Source organism: Babylonia areolata, chromosome 21 (genome assembly GCF_041734735.1).
Source record: "Babylonia areolata isolate BAREFJ2019XMU chromosome 21, ASM4173473v1, whole genome shotgun sequence".
Lineage (NCBI taxonomy): Eukaryota > Metazoa > Mollusca > Gastropoda > Neogastropoda > Buccinidae > Babylonia > Babylonia areolata.
Genome location: NC_134896.1, coordinates 35398188 through 35424308, shown reverse-complemented (window position 1 = coordinate 35424308; position 26121 = coordinate 35398188). Strand labels below are relative to the sequence as shown.

At 40.4% G+C, this 26121-nt stretch overlaps 1 protein-coding gene across 1 annotated transcript in view; it reads left to right on the top strand.

Moving 5' to 3' along the window:
- Positions 1–6654: 6654 nt before the first annotated feature.
- The window catches only part of LOC143296086 (RAC-gamma serine/threonine-protein kinase-like), a 34885-nt gene continuing 15418 nt past the window's right edge, over positions 6655–26121 (top strand). The window contains exons 1-11 of the mRNA XM_076607844.1: positions 6655–6760; positions 11637–11720; positions 12988–13113; positions 13318–13429; positions 13828–13936; positions 15564–15695; positions 16105–16170; positions 16737–16928; positions 17971–18099; positions 18964–19178; positions 22499–22586. Of these exons, the coding sequence (XP_076463959.1) occupies positions 11660–11720; positions 12988–13113; positions 13318–13429; positions 13828–13936; positions 15564–15695; positions 16105–16170; positions 16737–16928; positions 17971–18099; positions 18964–19178; positions 22499–22586 (1230 nt within the window). The 5' untranslated portion in view covers positions 6655–6760; positions 11637–11659. The remainder of the gene's footprint in view (positions 6761–11636; positions 11721–12987; positions 13114–13317; positions 13430–13827; positions 13937–15563; positions 15696–16104; positions 16171–16736; positions 16929–17970; positions 18100–18963; positions 19179–22498; positions 22587–26121) is intronic.

The following is a 26121-nucleotide window of genomic DNA, read 5'->3' as shown; positions in this document are numbered from 1 at the left end:
TTGTTATTATTATTATTATTATTATTTATTTATTTATTTATTTATGTTCGCTTATAGTTGACTTCATCAAGTTTTTGCGCCTTATACATATTATTATTAGTAGTAGTAGTTTTTTTAATGTATTTATCTATTATTTATTCACCTTTTTTTTCTCAAGGCATGACTAAGCGCGTTGGGTTACGCTGCTGGTCAGGCATCTGCTTGGCAGATGTGGTGTAGCGTATATGGATTTGTACGAATGCGGTGACGCCTCCTTGAGCTACTGAAGCTGAAACTGAAAACTTTACTGCCGCTGTTTGGAGAGACATTATGCACAAGGTAAAATACCCAGTTTTTTGCAGGGTTTTAAACGCTGCTCTGGTGTTCTGTCCTGACCTTCTTTGGCCCTGTGTTTTGACATTGTGTTTGAACCGTCATAAAACGTGAATGCAGCTACATTTCGGAATAAATAAAAAGGTTTGGATGCATAGACAAATACCTATAGATTGGGTCTTATTTTATTATGAAAAAAGATATACATGTATATATATATATATATAGAGAGAGAGAGAGAGAGAGAGAGAGAGAGAGTAAAGAATCTCCGTTTCACTTATGCACATTGTCATTCATTGTGATGCACGGTGGTACCATTATTGTTTCTTGTCACGGTGCTTTTGAACAAAAGCGGGCTTTGTTCCCAAGGAAGGCGATAGTTTTATGTGTCACTTGCAGAAGACACAGTCTGTGTCTCTTTTAGAAATAGACCTGTACCAGGGTCATAAAATAATCACAACCAATCACAGAACGAACAATAATCACATTCAGTGGGAACAAACAATAATCACGTTCAATCACAGAACAAACAATAATCACGATCAATCACAGAACAAACAATCGTCACTACCAAAGCTCATGTCCGTTCAGTTATTTCACATCTCAACAGAACTGAATTTATTTATTTGTCTACATTTGATTAGTAACTGGAAATATTGAATACATAGCACTTCTTCTGACGTATAAACTAATGGTCAGATCAGTAATTGACAGCTTCGCACACACTGAATGGTACCACAAAATATCAATAACAACCACACAACATTTGGCTAACTCTTTAATGTCGAATATAATGCAATGAAAAATATTCCACAAGGTTACCTTTCCAGAGAGAACCTCGTCGACATTCTGTTTACAAAGCAATGTCGTGTGTCTGCATCAGTCAACTGATATTCTTCTACAAATAAAAGGATGTTCCAACAGTTACAGCAGTGAGAATAAGATTTTTTTTTTTTTTTTTTTTTTTTTTTTTTTTTTTTAGAGATTCCCCCCAAACTGTTTCTACTTTTCTTCTTTTTTTCTTTGTTTGTGTGTGTGTGTGTGTGTGTGTGTGTGTGTGTGTGTGTGTGTGTGTGTTACCAAATGTAATGCAACAAAACATTCCACAGGGTGTTCTTTCCAGGGAGAACCTTGAGAATCAATGTCGCAAGCAGAAGATCAAATACGCACGTAATCTGTAATCCATGTCTGCGTTCGGTGGGTTATGAAAACATGAAAATACCCAGCATGCACACCCCCAAAAACGGAGTATGGCTGCCTACATAGCGGGGTAAAAACGGTCATGCACGTAAAAGTGGGAGTTGCAGCCCACGAAAGAAAAAGAAGAAGAATGTCGTTGAACCACATCAACCAACGGTGTTCAGCAACATCAAAAATAACTTTAAAAACAGTCCCAGCCACTACGATATCAACCACTAATTTGTCAGATTACACTATTCTTATTATCTAAACTATTACGTAACCCTAAGCAAAAGCGATGTCCACAATGCTAACAATACGAACAATAACATGAAAGTAGGTCAGAAGCGGTTGAGTGTCATCTATGAATATATATTCACTGTAATTTTTTTTTTTTTTTTTTTTTAAGAGAAATAATTGTTTTGAAAAAAACATCACAGATGTTAGTCCTTTCACCGGTTATCGATTTTTATATCAAATCCAATCTCTTTGCTGCTTTAGTTAAGAAACAGAGTAGTGTCTTCCTTGAAATCAAAAGAAGAAATCCATTGCAAACATGACTATCAGCATAACCACCAGAAACAAAGTTTTATAACACTAAGCATCCAACCTTGAAATTTCTAATTCAGTTGATAACAATTCATTTTCGAACGACCGACACAGTCAACACATATACATGCTATAAATGTGCCCACTGTGACAGTCTGTTACCACGTTTTGTATCTGTTATGCACACGGAAACTTCTGAACCATTAGAAACATAGTGCTAAATTTTGAAAAAAAAAAAAAAAAAAAAGTCTCACATGGCTATTTTCTTTACAACTGGAGTGATGGCCTAGAGGTAACGCGTCCGCCTAGGAAGCGAGAGAATCTGAGCGCTCTGGTTCGAATCACGGCTCAGCCGCCGATATTTTCTCCCCCTCCACTAGACCTTGAGTGGTGGTCTGGACGCTAGTCATTCGGATGAGACGATAAACCGAGGTCCCGTGTGCAGCATGCACTTACCGCACGTAAAAGAACCCATGGCAACAAAAGGGTTGTTCCTGGCAAATTTCTGTAGAAAAATCCACTTGGATCGGGAAAACAAATAAAACTGCACGCAGGAAAAATTACAAAAAAATGGGTGGTGCTGTAGTATAGCGACGCAGCCCGAATTTCACACAGAAAAATTTGTTGTGAAAAAAAGAAATATAAATACAAATACAAACTATGCATGTATAAATGAATTATTTGCGTCGTCCCTGTCTTAACTATCACTACGTGAAATGTATGTGTGCGCACATGTGCATATATACACACGGTGTTTACCCAGTTTGTGTGTTCTGTAATAAACCAACCATAAAAGAAATCACCAAAAACACATCTCTGACCACCATCAAATTGAAATCAAATGAGTGATATCACCAATGCAAGGGAGAGAACTATTTTGTAATCAGTGTACACATTGGTAAGGTGAAGGTAATCACTGGATAAGCAGATGAACCAATAAGTAAACAGATCTATATATCAGTCAATGAATGTAATAACATCAAGGTCATACGAACGGATTTAAGACTTCCTTTTGGAGGAAAGTTTACGGCTTTGTTCCTCTTTAACCCCCCCCCCCCCCCAACCCCCCCCACCCCCCCCCCCCCCCCCCCCCCCCCCCCCCACCCCCTCTCTCCCCCTCAGCCCAACCCCCCACCCCCACCCACCCTTTTTTTTTCTTTTTCTTTTTTTCTTTTTTTACACAGTTTACCCGGAGAATCATGCAGGAGGCCCTTGAAGACCACCACACCTCCATCACCATTGGCGGCAGGCCAGTCTGCAATCTGCGATTCGCAGACGACATCGACCTCATGGGGGGCACTAACACCGAGCTCCAGGATCTAACAAACAGACTCACTACAAGAGCAAGTGCTTACGGCATGGAGGTCAGCACAGAGAAGTCAAAGGTCATGGTCAACAGCACAACTAACATCAGTGCCAACATAACCATGAATGGTGAGCCCTTGGAAGAAGTGACCAGCTTCAAGTACCTGGGAGCAACCCTGTCCAAAGAAGGCACCTGCACAGCAGAAATCCGAAATAGGATTAATTCTGCAACGGCAGCGATGGCCAGACTGAATAGGGTATGGAAGAGTAACATCAGATTCCACACAAAATTCCTGCTCTACAAGTCACTGGTGGTCTCCATCCTCTTATATGGATGTGAGACATGGACACTGATGGCAGAAACAGAAAGAAGAATCCAAGCATTCGAAAACCAAGTGCTTGAGGAGACTACTACACATCTCCTACAAGGAGCACAAGACCAATGACTATGTGCGGAACCTGGTCAACAACCTTGTTGGGCCCCAAGAACCACTGCTGGCGACTGTCAAACGACGGAAGATGGCATGGTTTGGTCACGTCATACGACATAACACCCTCTCCAAAACCATCCTGCAAGGGACTGTAGAGGGAGGGCGCAGACGGGGGCGGCAGAAAAAGAGCTGGTCTGACAACGTCAAGGAATGGACCAAAATGACGATGCCAGCTCTCCTCACGACAGCTGCCAACAGAACGGCGTGGCGAGCTATGACATCTTCCTCATGTCCCCCCAACGACCCCAGCGGTCGAGGGAATGAGTGAGTGAGTGAGTGACCCGGAGTTATGGGGCTTAGGTTTACTTCAAAGAGCAAACGTCACTTGTTTATAGGTCACATACATACATCCTTTGATCTGCATTAGTGTTTGTTGTTGTTGTTTTTGTAGGATACATCTCCCCTGTCGTACTCTCTCTCTCCCCTATCTACCCCCAGTCTTACCCTCCCTTCCCTCTCCATCTCTACCTGTCCTACTCTCCTTCCCCATCTCCCCACTGACCTACTCTCCCATCCCCCCATCCTACTCTCCCTTCCAACCCCATCCACCCCCTGTCCTACTCTCTCATCTGCCCCGTCCTACTCTCCCATCACCCCATTTCCTGCCCAGTCCTTCTCTCCTGTCTCCCCTCCCCCATCCTATTATCCCCCTCACACACCCTCCTCCTCCCACTACCTCCTCCACTGCTCGACCTTCTACCCCCTGCAGTAACCATCCCTTTGACATAATCACCTGCAGACGCTTCACAATAAAAAGAAAGGAAAAAACGCACACATTTTCCTCCAAAGAATGGAGGAATAATTCGGTATAATCTCCGAACACACACACACACACACACACACACACACACACACACACACACACACACAGAGAGAGCAGCGAGGGAGTGATGGGAAAAGATTTATATTTTGTTTATGTGTGTTCGTCTTTTTAAGCCACTGATTGTTAGATATGTTTAAATTCCGTGCAAGATAAGACGATATCCTAAACGCTCTACAGATTACATTTTGAACTTACTGATAAATTCGACACAGAGACACACGAGGGTTGGGTGTGAGGGACGGATATGAATCAGTCGATTGTTGAATACTCAGTGGCACTAAGGAGAGTGAAGCTGGATGTTCCCTCTATTAAACAAAAGGCAGCAATTTCCAAAAAAACTCATTTGCTTTTTCTTTCCCAAACATTTTTTCTCCGCTTCACATGCAGTTTGACACGTTGCTAAAGCAGTGTTTGCTAATAAATATACACACTAAGAGCCTTTGAGTAACTTTTTTTTATATAAAGGGTGAAAAAAAAAATATATGGCAATCGTGCCATGTGAAATTATGCAAGAACACTGTATCAAATGAATATTATTACTTGTGTATTTATGATATATCAGTTAAGTTTGGGAGGGAGAATCACTAGAACAGGGGGCTGGGGTGCTTGGGAGTGGGGGGGGGGTCGTAGGACGGGGAGGGGGGGGGGAGAGAAATTGGGGAAAGTAGAGTGGGACGTGGGGGTGGGGGGCGTGATGGATGGGAGTGTAGGACAGGCGGGAGATGGGGGAACGGGAGAGTAGGAAAGGGGTGACACCACTTTGACATGCGACAACGTAATCAAGAAGGAAGTCAACCAACACATTCTTCAAGACTTGTCTACTTCACGACCTGGGAGAAACGCGTACTGGTCCATGCAATTCCACCCGCAGAAGTTTTCCACCCTGAGCGTCAACCGCAAGACAAAAAAAGACTGTTCCAGATTACATGATCAACTTTACGCATGTCCACTTACTGGAGCGCGTCATCTACGCGGCAAAACACTGGCACCAACGCTGTGGATTCCACATCAACTCCACAACTAATAAAGCCAGCAAGGCTTCCTCCGGCGCATCCTCAAGATAAGGAAAAGAAGACAAAGGAAACTACGCACAAAGCCTTTGTTCGTCCTATCCTTGAGTATGCAACCTCTGTGTGGGACCCCTACACAGCCAGTGAGATTCAGGCTGTTGTAAAAGTCAAGTGCCGAACAGCAAGATGGGTCACCATTCGATATATCGTCAAAGTCTTGCGTCAGCTCCATCCTCAGCTCTCTCAACTGGCACCCCCTACAAGTCAGACTGGGGGGAAAAAAAAACTTCCTGGAAATGTTTTACAAGTTCCACCATGGACTCGTTTGCCTACCGAGACCATCAGACAGCATGCTGAGTTCCAGAAGAAACAACACCTGCGATTACGACATCCCTGCCAGCAGAACACGGTACAGGTAGGGCCTATTTAGCCTATGTCTTAAATTCAAATGATTGGGATCACGAAAACGGGGTAGTAATTAAAAGATTATGGTACTGTCCTATCTCAGCGTTCTGAATTACTGAACATAATGGTTACATTTTTATGGTTTGTGGGACGAAAAGCTGAAAAAGCAAGATGTTGGCACGTTACTTTAGTGGCTGAATCCGCATCAAAATTGGGTGAAATAAGCTACAAAATTAGAGTCGAAATTCACTGAAAAGTTAATAGGTTACATCTACTAATGGCAATATCGTTTCAGTACATGCACACAAATCACCAGTGAAATAGGTTCCTGAATTCAGGACGCTAAAATACGACTTTGCCAACGATTAGGAAAATCTCTGTAATGGAGATGTGACTGTACTGTAAATAAACAGTCCACTTAATGGGCAGCGCAAAACGTAACGCAGATGAAGGCGAGGCCTTCTTGACATGTTTCAAAGAGAAATCAGATTCTGCGAAACAATTTCAGCCAATCAAGGCAATTATCCGGGAATCCAGAGTCACTGCCCTTGTCTAAGGAAGTCTCGCTTTAAACGAGAATTGGGTTTTGGTCATTATCTATCTGTAATCAAGAGTGGCAATAGTTTTAAAGTATAAAACCAGCTTTTCCCAACGGAGACACCCTTTGATTGCTCATTCTGATCCAGGTAAATATCTCAAAGTATGCATCTGTCAAATTTATTTTCCTGACTTTCACCTGAAGGCTGTATATGATGTTTTCATTTCGGACACTTGGCTATCAAGGAAAATGCAGTATATTCATTGATAATTGACTATCAGATCTTGTCATTTTACTGACCATATGACCAACAATGGTACCTGCTCCTATCCAAAAAATCATTTCTACATTTTTCACTCGTACGAATCAGTTGAGGGGTTTTCTTGTAATATGGTGTGAATAAGAGCTTGAAATATTTTCACATTCAGTATTTCGTTTCGACGATCTTGAGCCGGAGGACGAAGCACTTGTCGTGTCAAACAGTTTTAATTAGTTGGTTTTTGTTTTCACTCTTTAATCTGAAAGTTCATCGACGTGTAGTATCACAGAGACGAAGATCCTCAACTACAGGGAATATGTACAATGAAGATACCAACAATTATCAGAGCATAACTTGGGGCGCGGAAATGACCCATAAAAAAGCAGACAAGGGTCACTATTTATATGATCCGGATCAATCTGCTTTCATTTTGTTCTTTCAAAATATAGCATCAGCTAGATTACTTTGAATGAGAATTTAAAATACTGTTTTGGAGTTGTTCTCCTCAGAGCAGTTGGAATATTCTTACAGTTAGTAAGTGTTACTGCCTGTTATATATTCAGCAACTGTGCAAGCAAACTGCCATCTTGGAAATGATTTTGAATTGAACGTTGAAAAGCCTTTAATTTTTATTTCTTCTTTTTTTTTTTTAGTCAGGTCAGCATATACATGTATAGGGAACGAGTGATGACATCACGAAACTAGCATTATCAGTTATCCCCCGTCCACAAGGGCTTTTCTACAGCACTTTTGTTGATTAGATAATCCTGCTAGCTCAAACATCTCATGCTTCAGATCAATTAACAAATGTGAAATGGAAAAGCAAACAAAAAGAGGAAGCATGTTGACGACCTTGACTTTCACTAGTTTCAGGCAAGATGTTCATACATCGATAAAAACTTAGCTTTGTGAATGGCTTCGACCTGTATGATTCACTTGAGACTAATGAGAGTGATTGTGTCTGTCTGTGTGTGTCACTCTCCCTCTGTGTTTGTGTGTGTGTGTGTGTGTTCTTCTTCAGTTTTACGTCTCTCCACTAAGATGGGGAAAAACGTACGCACATTCACGCTTCTATTTGTGCGTGTGTGTTGTCAGTGTGTGCTTGTATACTTTGTGAGTTTGTGAATGTGATTCTGTGTTTGTGTGTGTGTGTATGTGTTTCTGTGTTGTGTGCTACTGTTAGTGTGTGAGTTCGTGAATGTGATTCTGTGTTATTGTGTATATAAGGTGTGTGTTTCTGTGTTGTGTGTTACTGTTAATGTGTATGTGGTGTCAGTGTATGTGTTGTGCCAGTGTGTGAGCTGGTGCGTGTGTGAGAGAGAGTTTGTAAATTGTGTGTGTGTGTGTGTGTGATAGAGGGAAGAAGAGAGAGAGTTTATGAATGTGTGTCACTGTGTGTTTGTGTGACTTGTGTATGATGTGTTGGGGTGGATGGGGATGTTGGTTCCAAGCCATGCGTGCCAACAGTAACACAGCACAAAACGAACACACACCCTGACAAAGCACACACACACACACACACACACACACACACACACACACACACACACACAAAAGCTTGACACAAACACACATGCTGAGTACATGGCAAATTTCACATCATTTTAGCCCAGTATCCGATAAGATGCTGTCTTTTACCCTCAGGCTTCCAGTTACTCTTTCTGTATACATTCTAAAAAGTTTTCATGTTTGTTTTGTAAACATCTGAGTTCTGACATTTGCTTTTGATGACAGATATAATTTTCACTTCGGCACACATAAGTCCTTTGTTTCCTCCAGGTACATGTTTATTCTAAAATTCACTTTCTTCTGTTACGTGCTTACAAGTCACTTGTTCACCATCCCCTGCCTTTTAAAATAAATGATGTAAGACCTTTTCGTATTATACACTACATTTCATTGTATGATTGTGTTTGTAATGAGAATCTGTCGCAGCTCTTGCATGAAGATTAGATGGTCTTTTCATGAAAATTTCAAAGTAGTCAGTTATTATATATGTCACTGCTACTTTTTACTGAAAGGATTCCACAAATTGACGTGGCATACATGTTTGTAGACACAGTCTCATTAAAAAGTTTTAAACTAATTAAAGTCATGATCAGCATCTGAAATGGCGACAAGAGGCGCCTCTTCCCTTGTGGCAGACAAGGTAATAAAAATTGCAATACTGCCAGGAAAGTCGCAACACTGGGGAATTATTTTTACTTTGCTGTGCCCATGATGAAGAGATGGGGTCCAGGAGGGTGAGACTTCAATATATCATAGTATCAGTATACAGTGTGTGTGTGTGTGTGTCTGTGTATATGGACATCTAGTTTAATATTCACCTACATTCTGAAGGCACATGTCTTGTTTCAGTTTTCTGTGATTTTCTTTTTTGATTGATATGGATACTTTTATAGCGCCTATCCTTGTTCGGAGACCAATCTCTAAAGCGGGGTCATTTGCACAACAGGCTGCCTACCTGGGTAGAGCCAACTGACAGCTGCCACTGGGTGCTCATCATTCCTTTCCTGTGTCATTTAATCAGCTTTCAGGCATGCACACACAGACATGTAACATTTTGTTTTACCTGTATAACCATTTTTTTATTTACCCCGCCATGTACTGATGTAGGCAGCCATATTCCATTTTTTTGGGGGGGTGTATGCTGGGTATGTTCTTGTTTTCATGACCCACCGAATGCTGACATGGATTGCAGGATCTTAACGTGTATATTTAATCTTCTGCATGTGTGTACACACGAAGGGAGTTCAGGCACTAGCAGGTCTGCACATATGTTTACATTGGAAATCAGAAAAATCTCCACCCTTTCTTTGAAACAATTATTAAGCAATGTGCTCCAAATTTCCTTACTCCAAGATCTACGATGACATTGAAAAGCAACAACCTAGGCCCACGTTGATTTCTTCTCCTTTGTTCATCAGAAGGGAACCAGAGTTGAGACTGATGAAACTAACAGACACAGATGAATGAAATTAGTTACTGTTGAAGAAATGTGGATTTTCTAAGGCTTTTCCTGTAGTAAAACCATATGATAGGCCAACTGATTGTGGGCCTTCAAATGAAAATGACTCAGAAGTCACAGGAAAGCTTATGTAACTTTGTAAGCCAAAGCTTGAACATGTGTTTTGAAAACTAGCCTGTTTGGGGAGAACACTTGAGAATTCATTTTATTTCATACCAAACATAATAGTAACATTACTAACAATATGATAGTGTTATCTCCACAGATATGTCTTGAACAGACAAGTAAATGTTCATTGGTATTTATAGAAGTCACTGTGGTGTGCCGGATAGCTGTGATACATGCCTCCCTCCTTTGTTTTCTGACTTCTTCAGTCTGCTCTGCTGTAGTTTTAACTTTGGGAATTTGATAAAATTGATACCCAGCAGGTTATAATTTCACACTGTATCTTCGGTTTGTACAGCCTATAGTGCAACAAGGGTATGGCATCGCTCAGTAACCTAATGAAGATGATGATAGTTTCGCTCTGTGTTGCGTGGATTTGTTTGCGTTTGTTGCGTCCCAAAAGATGGCATCCTGTCCCACAATGCACAGCACATGATGTCATCTTCTCAAGCCCTGTAGACATACAAACAAAAACCTTTGCAAGCACTTCTTTTAAGTGGAGCAGTAGCTTGTGATAGAGTGCCCAACTAAGGTATAGGGACAAGGGCCTTGGGGGCATTTAAATTAAGCTGGATGGGTTAGTTGCGTGTATAGAATTGATATGCAAACACACTTTTGCAAATTAGCACAAATTTCTATAAATTTCAATTTTAAAATGTTTTTGTCTGGTGATGATCGACAAGAATTCAAATGGAACTGTACTTGAGTCTGGGTATGTTCTGGCATACATTAGTATGTGTACACCTTACACACATGCAGTATGATTATGAATTGATGCATGCACACCAAAGCATGAATATTACTGTTCTTATGCATTTTGTTTGTTTTTGGAGGTGGTTTGTTTACAGGTTCTACAGGATCAGTTATGTCATACAACAAAACATTTTCAGCCCTGATGTCGCTGTTTAAAGAAGAGTATCAGTATGGGTGTGAGTTTGTTTTGTGTATGTGTGAGTGTTGTGTACATATGACTTTAGTCTTCTCTCTCTCTCTCTCTCTCTCTCTCTCTCTCTCTCTCTCTCTCTCTCTCTCTCTCTCTCTCTCTTTACAAAGATCAGGGGCTCAAAGTGTTCTTCTGTTGACAAAGACATGAGAAAGCCTAGAGTGGATGCCAAAAAAAATTTTTTTTTAGATATATGGGTTTACATAATAATTATGTGATAACTGGTATAAAATAAGATGTTAAAGAGGAGCAGGAAAAAGCATCTATGATTGAAAGTTATATTTTATGCTACTTTGCCAGTAAAAGTGTAATATAGTTAACTCATTCTACTTCAGGTACTCGGACCATGATTACTTCCCCTGTGGACCAGGTACGAGTATTCTCGTGCCAACACGCTATTCTAATTTCGTTCATTCTTGCTTGTTACAGTTGTCATTCTAAACTGAACCGTTTATGGATTCCAGAAGCATGAAAACGAAGCTTTGTTTGACCAATTAAATCAATAATTCTCCATCAGTTTTCAATGTTTTAGTGAACAACCCAGTTTTTTCTGCAGTGGTTTCATGTAGTGCTGTTCCAGCGGAAGTTGTACTTGTAGCAGACATGTAGCTGTTGGGTAGAATGAGTTAATGTCCTGCATCTGTCTGTATGTCTACGTTGTTAATGAAGATTGTCACCTGTGTCTGCAGACTGTGCACCCAAGGTGGCGGCCATGTCTGCCAACTTCGGACACATGCACAGTAGTGTCAAGGAAGGATACTTGTGGAAAAGAGGTAAGCATTGCATCTGAGCCATTTGATAGAGTGTCAGTTTTGTTTAGAATTTGTATAATTTATAAGTTTGATGGTGATCATGATAACATTGTAAAAGAGGTAAGCATTGCAACTGAGCCATTTTGACAGACTCACAGAGTGTCAGTTTTGTTTAGAATTTGTTTTAAGTTTGATGATGAGCATGATAACATTGGCTTGAGCTAATGAGTGCAGAGAAAAAATTCAGATACCTGTATGTTCTGGATTAGTGTTGTGGTGCAGAACAAATGTGTGGCCATTTCTGCCTATTCATTTATTTATTTTAGAAATTCTTTTACTTCTTAGGAAGGAAGGTGGCAGAATGGTTAAGACACCTATCTGCCAATATAGTGTCCAATGAGGGTCTGGGTTTGATTCCCAGTCTTGCCTTTTCTCTCAAGTTTTGACTGGAAAAATCAGACTGAATGTCGAGTCATTCAGATGAGATGAAAAACCCGAGGTCCTGTGTGCAGCACACACTTGGCGAACTGGGAAAAAAACACCCATGGCAACAAAAGGGTTGCACTGTGGCAAAATTCTGTAGAAGAAATCCACTCTGATACAGTGATAGGTACACAAACTTATAAATATGCATGTACTCTGTGCCTGACTAAGCATGTTGGGTTATGCTGCTGGTCAGGCATCTGCCTGGCAGATATGGTGTAGCGTTGGTGGATTTGTCCGAACACAGTGACACCTCCTTGTGAAACTGATACTTTTACTTCTTTTGACTCTTTTAAATGTGTTAATTTCTTTTTCTTTTTTTTCTTTTCTTTTTTTCTCTTTTTTTTGGTTTGTTTGTTGTTGTTTTTTGTTTTTGTTATTTTTACAAGCAACATGGTCCAGAATGTAAGTTATGAATTTTCATTTACTGAATTAGTGATGTAATATCAGTGAAGAAGTGTTTCTTGGTCATAATTGACATTTTTTGTGCCATAGCACACATGTAAAGATAATGATAACAGTGATATGTAATGTTTTAGCTTAGATTTCAGTTATTAGATACAGGCTTTAGATGTAATTGATGCATGTTTTCTTCAGATTGCGCTTACCTTTGTTTCTCAATACACATTCTAGATATATACATTTGTCTTGAGGCTCAGTGTATCATGTATGTAGTTTGGCTGGCCTACATTTTCTGTGTTTTGGTTCCTCACTGTGTTGAGGGTCTGTGGCTTTCCCTGGGCATTTATTGGATACTCAGCATTTGATGGATTAGATTCTGTGACTTCGAATGTTTCTTTTTCAGGTGAACATATAAAGAACTGGCGAAAGCGTTACTTTATACTGTGCAAAGATGGTTCCTTTCTGGGGTTCCGATCTAAACCAGAAGGAGGAGACACATCGGATCCTCTCAACAACTTTACTGTAAAAGGTATGATATATGCGCTTGCCTTGCAAATCAACAACAAAAACTTTTAGACTCATTTTGTTTGCTTTGTGCAGGTAAACAGTTTGTATGTGTAGCGCCCTAATGATAAGACTCTCACAGAGGTAAAGAGGAAGAAAATATGCATTGAAAAAAGTGTCATTCATCCACTGGACCAGATCGGACATATTTTTTGTTTTCTGTGTGCAGATTGTCAGCTGATGAAGATAGATCGACCAAGACCCAACACTTTCCTCATACGAGGTTTGCAATGGACGACTGTAGTAGAGAGGATGTTCTGCGTAGACACTCCAGAGGAAAGGTAAGATTTTACAGTTTTCTTCTTGATATAATTGTCATTAGTCAGTATTTGTGTATATTAGTCATTTTTGATTTATGCTATACTTGTGTTTTGATCAAAGTGAAAGCCCCAGGGCTTGACTGTATAAGCGATCTTTGCAACACTAGTCTTTATTTGTGTTGAGCATTTTGCCAAAGCCTACATGAATTCCATAGAAAATCTTATCACAGACGCAAACCGTGTTGTTGCTGAGAATGCTTGTGAAACCTGTCAGTATATTTCTCTGTTAAATTGAAAAACAAGCAGAACGGACAGGTTTTGTGCTGCTGACTGACTGTCAGGGGGTCATGGTTCAGTCGTTCATGCACCGTCATTTTTGTTCCAGTTCATGTGTATCACGGATGTACTGTTTGTTGCAGGGAGGAGTGGATACAGGCCATACGCTCTGTGTCAGAGAATCTGAAGGTGACGGAGGAATCGGGTCCAGACTCCTTGTTAAAAGACTTCCACAAGAACAAAAAAAAAGTGGTGAGTTTTGACGTTTAGCATGAAAAGAAATGGACCAAGTTTTGGGGGTTTTTTTTTTTTTTGTTTTTTAAAGGAAAGGGAAAGAGGAGGCAGTGGTGATATTTTATGTTATGATGATCAGGCAATGTGCTCTTTATTGTCATAGGATTTGAATACCAGGCGGTCCATAAAAAGTTTTCATTCCTTTTTTCTTTCTTTTTTTTTTCTCTAGTTTTTTGCGGTTTTTTTGTTTTTTTTTGTTTTGTTTTTTTAAACCCTTGTATCAAACGGAATCCCTGATTTGTGCCTGCACAATATCCAGGTAAAACAATCTAATCAGGGATTGAACAAGGAAGTAATATCTGTTTTCAGCACTCTATGCAGGTGCAGAAGTGGCCATTGATATATGACTTGCTGTTGAGAAGTGGAAAGATCACAGGTCATTAAAGGTTAGAGGTGTGAAATCTGAATCATCTGCATAACCTCTCAACATGAAGCCAACACTCATATTTATTTTGACTCACAGCTGAAAGCAGCATTGTCAAATTTGCACTCACTCACAGCTGAGTGGACAACACTGCATGCAGGAGGAGTTAACTCTTTCGCCGCCAAGTTTCCAAATATTTTGGACATGATATTCTCAGTCACACGATTCAGTTCGTGTCAAGAATAGCACAGTGGACTTGTTCCCATTGCATGGTAAAGTTGGCTACCGTTGTCAAGCTTTGTTACAATGTGAAACACAATCTGTTTAACATGACCCCTCAGTGTCTACAAACATCACCTATGGCAGTGAACTGTGTCGAGTTGACTAAAGCCACCAATGGTGGCAGAAGAGTTAATGCAGGAAGATTTAATGTAGCCTGTGTGTGTGTGCTGGACTGGTGGAAGACCAAGGCTCTGTGCTACCCAGATCTCAGCGACATCCTGTAGTGATGATAGAGATATTTTGATTACCACTGGCAAATGTTCGCAAACACTGCAATGCTGAAAACTTTTGAAACCTTATCTATAAAGCACAATGCATAACAAAGAGTCACACACACTGACTTATTGTTTATTGTATCATATTTTATTAACTTTCTAATTTGCTTTACGTGCTTTTGGCAGAGAACATGACAGTTCAGCTCTTTTTTTTTCTGTCTACATGAATAGTTTTAAAATTTAAAAGGACTTTTCTATGGATTTTTAAATTCTTATTTCATCTAATTTTATTCTTTTTTTTTTTATACGAGGTACAACTGTCACAAAGCCATGGGTTCTTTTACGTGCATTGAGATTTTGTATTTGTATTTCTTTTTATCAGATAATGATTGTATGACAGATTTGTCTCCTTTTTTTTTTTAACCTTTATGGGTTGATTGTTTATTAATTTTATATGAGGTTGACCTTTTACAGTTTGAGGAAAAACAGCAAAGTGTGGCATAAGGGATTTTGATTGCAGTGTCATGTGAATATTATGTCACACTTTATTCTTCTCATTTATTATCACTTTTCTCTTACTTGGGCCAATGGGATACATTGCCTTTGCAGTGCTGGTTTTTTTTGTTGTTGTTGTTTTTTTTCATTTGTAACCTCATAACTAGAAAGGCGTTTTGCAGTGACTGAATATAGAATGTTGATCGTGATTCTCTCTGTGTGTCTGCAGTCCCTGAATGACTTTGATTTCCTCAAAGTGTTGGGAAAGGGGACATTTGGCAAAGTGATCCTGTGCAAAGAGAAATCAACCAGTCACTTGTATGCCATCAAAATCCTCAAGAAAGCTGTTATCATTGCTAAGGTAGGTGGATTGTTGTAGTATTAAAAATTTTTTTTTTAAAAGGTGTGTGTACATGTGCTTGTCTGCCTGTGTATGTAGTTTGTGAGTGTGCATACGCGCCTGCTTGCCTGCCTGTGAATATTTGTGTATGTGTGTGTGTGACATGACCGATGTCTGGGCAAGCTTTAAGAGTTCTGGACAGAAGTGTTTTGATGTCAAGCGTATGTTTGTGTAGGGGGTGTAAAAAAAAAAAAAAGAGCATTTGACAGATTACTGATGGCTTGTGCTGGCATGCGTTTTGTAATGGGTTTTGTTTTTAAATGTTAGTGTGGTTGAGACTGTCAGCTTTCTCGCGAAGCAGCATTGCTTACTGTTGTGATGATTTTGTCTGTCACAGTTATGTTCTAATGCTCTGATTCTGTGTTTGCAGGAAGAGGTAGCCCACACCTTAACAGAAAACCGAGTATTACAAAGCACCAACCATCCTTTCCTCACTGTAAGTCCTGTGCCTGTTTCATGCTGTTCAGTGAGTCTGTGTGAAAACTGACTGTGGATGTGATGTTGTGCGTTGGTGTTGGCTTGAATATGTTGTGTATGATTGAATGCTTTTAAAAATATTTTTCAAATGTTCAGCTGTGTGTACAGATATGAAGAAATGAATGAGCAGTTATTTCTTTCAGTGGTGTCCTTGTCTGTGTTAACTCTTTCACTGCTATGTGCAGCTTAAGTCGATTAGACTGTTCACTGCCATAGATAGCTAAGTCAGCATCTTGGCGTCAAATTAAACAGACAGTTTTCACATTGTTGTAAAGCTTGACTGCTGCAGCTGACTTTCCCTTGCATTAGGAAATTGACTAACTTCCACCCCCACCCTTGCACCCCCCCACCTCCCTCCCCCCGTGACCAAGTTTGAAGTGAACAAATCCACTGTGTTGTCTTGACATGAACTGCATCGTGTGACTGAGAGCATCAAGTCTAAAATATTTGGTGCCGGGGAAGTGTTTTTCACACAGAAATTTTGTGGTGAAAGAGTTAATGTTTTTCTGTGGCTTTTGTGTGCAGCAACTGAAGTATTCATTCCAAACACCTGACAGACTGTGTTTTGTGATGGAGTACGTAAACGGGGGAGAGCTGTTCTTCCACTTGTCTCGAGAACGTGTCTTTTCAGAAGAACGCACACGGTTCTACGGTGCGGAGATCATTTCAGCCTTGGGTTACCTGCATGAAAATAACATCGTCTACAGAGATCTGAAGGTAAACCGCAGAAGTGTGCTCCTGGTCTTGTCTTTATTTTTGTGTCTGTCTTGAATACATCTAAGTCAGTGAATGAATTAACTTTCTTTATGCAGGATGTGTAAAAATTTCCTCAAAGAGGATGTGTTAGTCTCTGCTCTGTTCAGCGTCATTCATTGTCTGCTTGTCAATTGTACCAGTCTCTTCATTGCTCCCTTGATGTTCTGTTGAATCATCCAGTAATGGCTCATGTTTGTCTTCTTCTTCGAGTTTACACACCAGTTCTTTCTTAGCATTGGCTAAAGAAAGCATTTTTGTTCATTTTGGTGCACCTCGGATCGCACAGCTTAAGCCGGGTGTTGCTGTTTGCAGAGCGTGCGATGAGCAAGTCCAAACACAGGCAGTAACCCAACCTAACTGTTCAAATAAAGGACTGCCTAATGATGTAGATGGGGTTTCTATCAATAGAATCTAGTAAGATTCCCCAAGCTTAAGCTACCACTGTTTTTGTCAACAAACTTAGTCCAAAGAAGGGAATGTCCGAATATTTCATTGACAAGTTATCTCATCACTGTGGCAGTGAATCATACATGGCTGTGCTGACGAGTTATCTCATCACTGTAGCAGTGAATCATACATGGCTGTGCTGACAAGTTATCTCATCACTGTGGCAGTGAATCATACATGGCTGTGCTGACGAGTTATGTCATCACTGTAGCAGTGAATCATACATGGCTGTGCTGACAAGTTATGTCATCACTGTGGCAGTGAATCATACATGGCTGTGCTGACGAGTTATCTCATCACTGTGGCAGTGAATCATACATGGCTGTGCTGACAAGTTATCTCATCATACAGGCAGCCTAGGTGTTTACCAGTAAGAGTAAGACAGGGTGAAAAAAAAAAAAGAGAATATTTTTACATAAAGCTGAGGAACACTTTAAAAAGAAAATTTGGGATGCTTTCATCTCTTTGAAGTAGATGTATTTTAAAGTATAAACAGATGTATTTTAAGGAATAAAAGAAAAGAAAAAAACCTATATAGTGTGACATGTGCTGGCAGCTGGAGAACTTGCTCCTGGACAAAGACGGCCACATCAAGATCGCTGACTTCGGTCTGTGCAAGGAGGAGATGTTCTTTGGGGCCAGCACTAGCACCTTCTGTGGCACACCGGAATACCTAGCTCCAGAGGTGGGTCCTGCACGTCTGTGTGTGTGTGTGAGAGAGAGAGAGAGAGAGAGAGAGTGTGTGCTCACTTCTTCTTCTTCTACTTCTTCTTCTCCTTCTGTGTTTGTGGGCTGTGACTTCTGCATGTATTCATTCATATGCATGTACAGGTGGGCTTTTATTTGTCCCTGCAGGTGTTACAAGACACTGATGATTGCCGTTTGTCTTGGCAGGTGGTAAAAGACTTATGATTTGTTTGTTCTGCCTAGTGTTACAAGACACTGATGATTGCTGTTTGTCTTGGCAGGTGATAAAAGACTGATGAGTACTGTTTGTCCTGGCAGGTGTTGCAAGATACTGGTGACTGCTCCTGGCAGGTGTTGCAAGATACTGGTGACTGCTGTTTGTACTGGCAGGTGTTACAAGACACTGATGAATGAATAAGATGAATGAATATGGAGGAAGGTGGCAGAATGGTTAAGATGCTCGGCTGCCAATACAAGGGTCGGTGAGGGTGTGGGTTCAAGTCCCGCTCTCAATCCTTTCTCCCAGGTTTGACTGGAAAATCAAACTGAGTGTCTAGTCTTACAGATGAGACAATAAACCGATGTCCTGTGTGCAGCACGCACTGCGTGCACTGAAAAAGAACCCATGGTAACGAGAGTGTTGTCCTCTGGCAAAATTATGTCAAAAGAAATCCACTCTGGTAGGTACACAAATATTATAAGCATGCACTCAAGGCCTGACAAGCACGTTGGGTTATGCTGCTGTCAGGCATCTGCCTAGCAGATGTGGTGTGGCTTATATGGATTTGTCCGAACGCAGTGACACTTCCTTGAGAAACTGAAACTGTGACAAGACACTGATGATTGCTGTTTGTCCTGGCAGGTGTTGGAAGACAACGACTACGGGCGGGCTGTGGACTGGTGGGGCACAGGGGTGGTCATGTATGAAATGATGTGCGGGCGTCTGCCCTTCTACAACAGAGACCATGACGTTCTCTTCGAGCTGATCCTGTTGCAAAATGTCAAGTTCCCCCGCAATCTTTCTGAAGAAGCCAAATCACTACTCAGTGGGTTACTTGCCAAAAATCCAAAGAGAAGGTAAGGAATGAAGGATCAGGAATTATATCATTTTTAAAAAAAGAAAAGAAAGAAACTATTAATGCTTTAGTCTTTTAAGTTCAGACTAGCAGGAAGTGTGTGGAATGTTCTGTGAGTGTCTGGGCATTCAGGTAGGGTTGGGTTATTTTATGTGTGTAAACGTGTGTATATTTATGGGTTCAAGAATGTATTTGTGTATTTTTTGTACTGATTATATCAGTGATGTGTTTAGTTGGAAGTCGTGAATGCACACATTCACAGCAAAATGAAACTGTCATCTGATCTGTACTTCCCTTTCGCAAAACATGTTGAACGCTGTTTCTCTGAGGCTTGAAATTGCAGCATTGTTTAACTCTTTCCATACGAACAGCGAAAGAGACGACATTAACAGCGTTTCACCCCAATTACCATCATCAAAATATTGCAAGCGGAAGGCTCTTATACTGAAGACGTGAATGTTGACAAAGAATACAATTCTGATGACGGAAGCTAAAGGTTGGGTCATTCAGACACCCACTGGACATCCAAGGGGTCTGTGTAGAGGAGAAGAGAGGACTGGCCGTACTGAGTGAGTTAAAGGCAGGATGAAAGATGGACAAGATATGGCAAGACAATCACTGAATCAGTGCCAAAATCCCAAGCTGATGGCAAGCCACAACACTGCCATCACTGCTGATTTACCATCACTGCTGATTTAACTGTCCAAGGGTTGAAGTTAGGAACTGTTTAAACAGTTCCCTGACCTGGGATCCATCATCGGTAATGAAGGATCCAAACCAGAAAACTTCTCAAGGGTAGCAAAGACAACATAGCACTTTCCAGTCTGGAACGTGTGGATGGACAACAACATCTCCATGAAATACAAGATCAGGCTCCTGCGTGCATGGATATAATTTCGTCTTCCTACATGCATTTGAGACATGGACTCTCACTGCAGATTTGGAAAGAAGAATCTATACCGTGGAAATGAGGTTTTATCAAGACTCTAAACATCAGATACACTGATCACATCACCAATGAACAAGTGTGCCAGACCATCAAGCAGCATCAGGTGAGGGAAACAAACTACACTGGTAGAGCCACATGACAAGATCCCATGGCCACGCTAAAACCATCAAGCAGCATCAGGTGAGGGAAACAAACTACACTGGTAGAGCCACATGACAAGATCCCATGGCCACGCTAAAACCATCAAGCAGCATCAGGTGAGGGAAACAAACTACACTGGTAGAGCCACATGACAAGATCCTATGGCCACGCTAAAACCATCGAGCAGCATCAGGTGAGGGAAACAAACTACAATGGTAGAGCCACATGACAAGATCCCATGGCCACGCTAAAACCATCAAGCAGCATCAGGTGAGGGAAACAAACTACACTGGTAGAGCCACATGACAAGATCCCATGGCCACGCTAAAACCATCAAGCAGCATTAGGTGAGGGAAACAAACTACACTGGTAGAGCCACATGACAAGATCCCATGGCCACGCTAAAACCATCAAGCAGCATCAGGTGAGGGAAACAAACTACACTGGTAGAGCCACATGACAAGATCCTATGGCCACGCTAAAACCATCAAGCAGCATCAGGTGAGGGAAACGAACTACACTGGTAGAGCCACATGACATGATCCCATGGCCACGCTAAAACCATCAAGCAGCATCAGGTGAGGGAAACAAACTACACTGGTAGAGCCACATGACAAGATCCCATGGCCACGCTAAAACCGTCAAACAGCATCAGGTGAGGGAAACAAACTACACTGGTAGAGCCACATGACAAGATCCTATGGCCACGCTAAAACTGTCAAGCAGCATCAGGTGAGGGAAACAAACTACACTGGTAGAGCCACATGACAAGATCCTATGGCCACGCTAAAACCATCAAGCAGCATCAGGTGAGGGAAACGAACTACACTGGTAGAGCCATATGACAAGATCCCATGGCCACGCTAAAACCATCAAGCAGCATCAGGTGAGGGAAACAAACTACACTGGTAGAGCCACATGACATGATCCCATGGCCACGCTAAAACCATCAAGCAGCATCAGGTGAGGGAAATAAACTACACTGGTAGAGCCACATGACAAGATCCTATGGCCACGCTAAAACTGTCAAGCAGCATCAGGTGAGGGAAACAAACTACACTGGTAGAGCCACATGACAAGATCCTATGGCCACGCTAAAACCATCAAGCAGCATCAGGTGAGGGAAACAAACTACACTGGTAGAGCCACATGACAAGATCCCATGGCCACACTAAAACCATCAAGCAGCATCAGGTGAGGGAAACAAACTACACTGGTAGAGCCACATGACAAGATCCCATGGCCACGCTAAAACCATCAAGCAGCATCAGGTGAGGGAAACAAACTACACTGGTAGAGCCACATGACAAGATCCCATGGCCACGCTAAAACCATCCTTCAAGGAACTGTTAAGGTGGGGAGAAGGAGGAGAAGACAAAAACACGATGGACTGACACTGCAGAATGGACAGGAAAACCATTTGCAGAGAAACAGGCTTTGACACACAACTGTTAACAACTGGAGGAATCTGATGAACAGTTTTTCAGTTTGGCACCCCATTGATTCTTCATAGAGTTAAGGGAGAAGAAGTTTTGTTGTTGTTGTTGTTTTCTAATTGTATGTGTATGTGTGTGAAGCTGTACTTTTTTTTTTTTAGATGATTTCTGTTTTTCTTTTCTTTTTTTACCTCTTAAGCATTGTGGAAGTTGATCACAAGCACCTGCTTCTGTTGGATCAGCATCAGATTGGCTGAAGTATAACAGGATTGTTTGCTCACTATGATTTCACCAGGCTGTAAGCTTTTGGCCAGAGCCTTGATTGTGTTTCCACAAAAACAGAAGATGATTGTGTCTTTCAAAACAACTCTGAAACTTGCTGAGAAGCAAAAACAGGCCCATTTTGGCAGTAAATTATTTGGTTGAGCTTGAGAACATTTTATTAGATCACTTCAAAATGAAAACAAGAGAAGCAGATTGTAATGATTGAGAATAAGGCCATTTCTGGATAAAACTAAACTGGGCCGTTTCCTTCAGTGCAGCGAACACACACAAGAGTTTCAGACAATAAAGTACTGCACATCAGTGTGTACAAATGAAAACATCCCGTATGGATGATTGGAAATGACTGATCACATTGGTCCCTACAAGTGAAATCCCATATAAATGATTTGAATCAAGAAATTGGTAAAGAGAGCATATAGTGTGATTCATGGCGATCAGCATAGTAATATGACATGACTGAGTACTGAGGTTGTCATTAAATGTGTGTGTGTCTGTCTGTCTGTACCCCAGACTTGGAGGGAGTGAGGCAGACGTTTCAGAAATCAAAAGTCATCCATTCTTCCAATGCATTGACTGGGACGATTTGGTGGCCAAAAAGGTAAACATTCTTATTCTTCTGCCCCCCCCCCCCACCCCCACCCCCCAAAAAAAAACCCAACCTCTCAACAATCTTTGTTGAATATGATGGTTGTCATGCATGTTGCAGAATGTTTGACTTTCCAATTTTCTAGGTGCATTGCTGTTTTAATATATGTATGTTTTGTATACAGATTTTAGTGTATCAGCTGTTGCATTTGTGTAGCATTTATGCTGTTAATACTGTGTATGTGTATGTTTTCCCTTCTACCCTTAATCTGGTACTTCCTGTACAGAACTAAGCAAGGGGAGTCACGCCCACTAACTCGTAACTTTTCACGTTTTGCGAGGTAGGAGTTCTCAGCAGATCTCTTTCAGATTTATTATTGAATATGAAAGCAGAGAGAGGGAGAGAGAAGAGACATTTTGCCAGAGCTACACAGACTGCATCAGATGTGTTATCCACTCAGGTAATTGTTCTGATTTTATTTTTCTCCTCTCTCTTTCTTTCTTTCTTTCTTTATTTATTCTTTCAGTTTGTGTGTGTGTTTATTCTTTTCTTTTTTTTTCTTTTTTTTTTTTGAAAAATGAATTTGTTTGTTTACTTACCATCCCCTTTATTTTATGTAATAAAGTTTTTCAGTTCTCTCTGCTGTGCACTTCATTTGGGCTTTACGTGTGTACCTGTGAGCTTCTTTGCTTCACTGCAGAACTGTCTTAACTTCACCATTCTTTTCTGACTTCTCACTTTTAATTGACATGTATCTGGTGGTTAAACGTAACCACTATATGGGCTGGGCAGTGGGGTGGTTCCCCCCCCGCCCCACTCCCCCAACCCTCCCACCCCCTTTTTTTTCTTTTTTGTGGAGAAAGGGCTTTTGCAAGAAAGATGATTAAGTTTGCGTGTATTAGTGTGACCCAAAAGAAAATATTTCAAGTGACAGTGAATGTGCTTGGGTGCAAATTTTCCAAAATAATCCAGAATATGAGAACAGATAAATAAAGGGTGGATTGTGCCCTGCATCCGGATATATCTGTTTGTGTGGTTTCTGATTTCATATCAGTGTGTGACTGTCTCTGTTTTACATATCTTTTAGTGTACTTTGAACATGTACGGACTCTTTGTTCCTCATTTTTATAACAGTCAGTGTCAGCAAAGATTATTTCATTTATTGATTAAAAAAAAAAATGTCAGCTTTTGAACTGACATTGATTGACAGAATGACAAATCAGGCAGTTTCTGGAAAAGAAAAAAGGATCTGTTAGTGTCAGGTGAAACTCATCCTGTATTTGGTGGTGGTGGTTGGTTTTTTGTTTTGTTTTGTTTGTTTGTTTGTTCTGTTTTTTTTTGTTTGTTTTGTTTGATGGGTGGAAAATGAAAGGATTTGACAGTCAGGTTCTATAGAAGTAGGTCAGTAGAAGGTAAGTCATCATTTTGTGTATGTGTGTGTGCATGCATGCATGGGCTTGAGCACGTATGTTTGTGTGTTTGCATGGTTTGGGGAGAATAATTTTGTTCACTGCAAGACAATTCAGGTTGATAATTGTATTTCAACACATTCTCCTTTACCGAGACATCTTTGTTATGGTGGTAGTCATGGTGTTTTTTGACCATCATTCATGTTTGCATCTTGCTCATCATTTGCGTGCAACATGGCGTAACAGAACTGCTAAAATTGCTAAGTTGGTTTATTGGGATGCACTGGTTCAAAGGGCTTCCTTCATTAAGCTGGAATATTGTTTTAAAATCATTTAAAGGTCTTTCTAGATCATATTTCTGAAGGAGAAGGGGTGGGAATGTGAAACACCACCTGCCCTCTCCCTCAGATGTTTGACATTCATACCATCCCCATGGCTTCACTGAATCAGTGCCACTGCTTTGCTTGACGTGACTGACATTAAAACTGATACTTGGTTCATTCGGACAGGTGTTGTGTAGTGGGGTGGGTGTGTTGTTGTTTTTTTCTGATTTTCTTTTCTTTCCTTCTTTGTGTGTTTTTGTTAGTTTGTTTCACTTTTAAGGCGATAAAGTATTGCACACTTTTATTTCTCTTTTCTTTTTTTTTTTTTTTTACTCTTTCGGATAAAATGTACTGAATTTCAGAGTTTTCCTTCTTTTTGAATACTTTTTTTCATCTGTTTGAAAGAACTGTCTTTTTATAATATGTAAATGAAAAATGTATACTTGTGCTATAATACAAGCAATCCATTAGATTGAAGCAGATGAAATTATCCTAGTGAAAATAATTTTTGGATTTGTGTTTTTGGTTTATATTGGATTGTGCTGGCCATACTTTTTTTTTTTTTTTTTTTTTTTTTTTTGTTGTTGTTGTTGTTGTTTTTTGCTCTGATCATCTAGTAACTTTAAAGAAAATTAAGCATTTCATGTACTGGTGAGCTAGGAACACAAAATCTTTGACGGAAAATGTTTTGAAGTAAACACAGAACTTGGATCAAGTTGTCTTTAAGGCTTACGATTAAATGTGTGTCATGGTTTCATATCATTGATATTGATTGTAAGCTTTTTTGAAACCATGTTTATATCATATTATAAAAAAAAAATATCATTAAGAGTCATAGTCATTGATTAAACAGGAACTGGCAGATCAAGTTGATTAATAAGGTGGGAAGGGGGTGTTGTTGTTTTTGTGTTTCTTTGTTTTGGGTTTGTTTGGTTTTTTTAAGTCACAAAGTGTATGTTCAAATGAAACATTATCTCATCTGGCTTATATTTTGAAATATTCATAGAAATCAACAAGAACTGACTACCTTATTATACGAACAGAATAAACCACAATACTCTTTCTTGTGTGCTCTATAGTGAAAGATTTAATACTGTTCCCTCATAGAAAATAGTAATAGAGTAGGTTTTGAGGGGGGCCTTGGGGGACTGAAGTGATTCATGTCAGCAGCATCAGAAATGGTTTTGTTAGGTTCCGAAATGTGAGGAATGAAATACATGCATGCAGGTAAAAATTAACAACCATCATTGAATGGATAAACATGTGAATTAATAAAACAGTGAAGAGAAGAAAAGAAAAGGAAAAAAAGTAAAGCAATAAACTTTCTTTGATTGCAATGAGTGGAAGTAAAGGAGGAAGGATGTGAACATGGAAAGCTCTCGATGAGCCCCCTCATGCTCTTTATTGAAGTGTTGTTGTCTTTTTGAAAGTGTTTGTCAGTGTTGTTATTTTATTGTTTCGCTTTCATCAGGGAGTACCCATGCCGGAAAGTTGCTGTTAACAGTTCAGGCAGGATAAGGGTGAAACTTCAGTGGACACAACTGTAGGATCTGTCTTGACGGAAAACGGCATTTGCTGATGATGTGGAAATATTTTGCATTTTGTTCAGTTAGACAAAAAAAACCAACAACCTCACTTATAAAAGTAGCAATAGAGGTTTTTGGGGGGTGGGGGTTTGGGAAGTTGGCAAGTTCTGTGACTTGTCGTGTTTGGTTTCCTTTTATCAGGTTGTAGGAGACTGACCATCATGTGTTTTATGTGGGTCTGTAAGATAGTGAAAGCTTTAGTTCAATCTCAGTAATGCTTTAAAAAAAA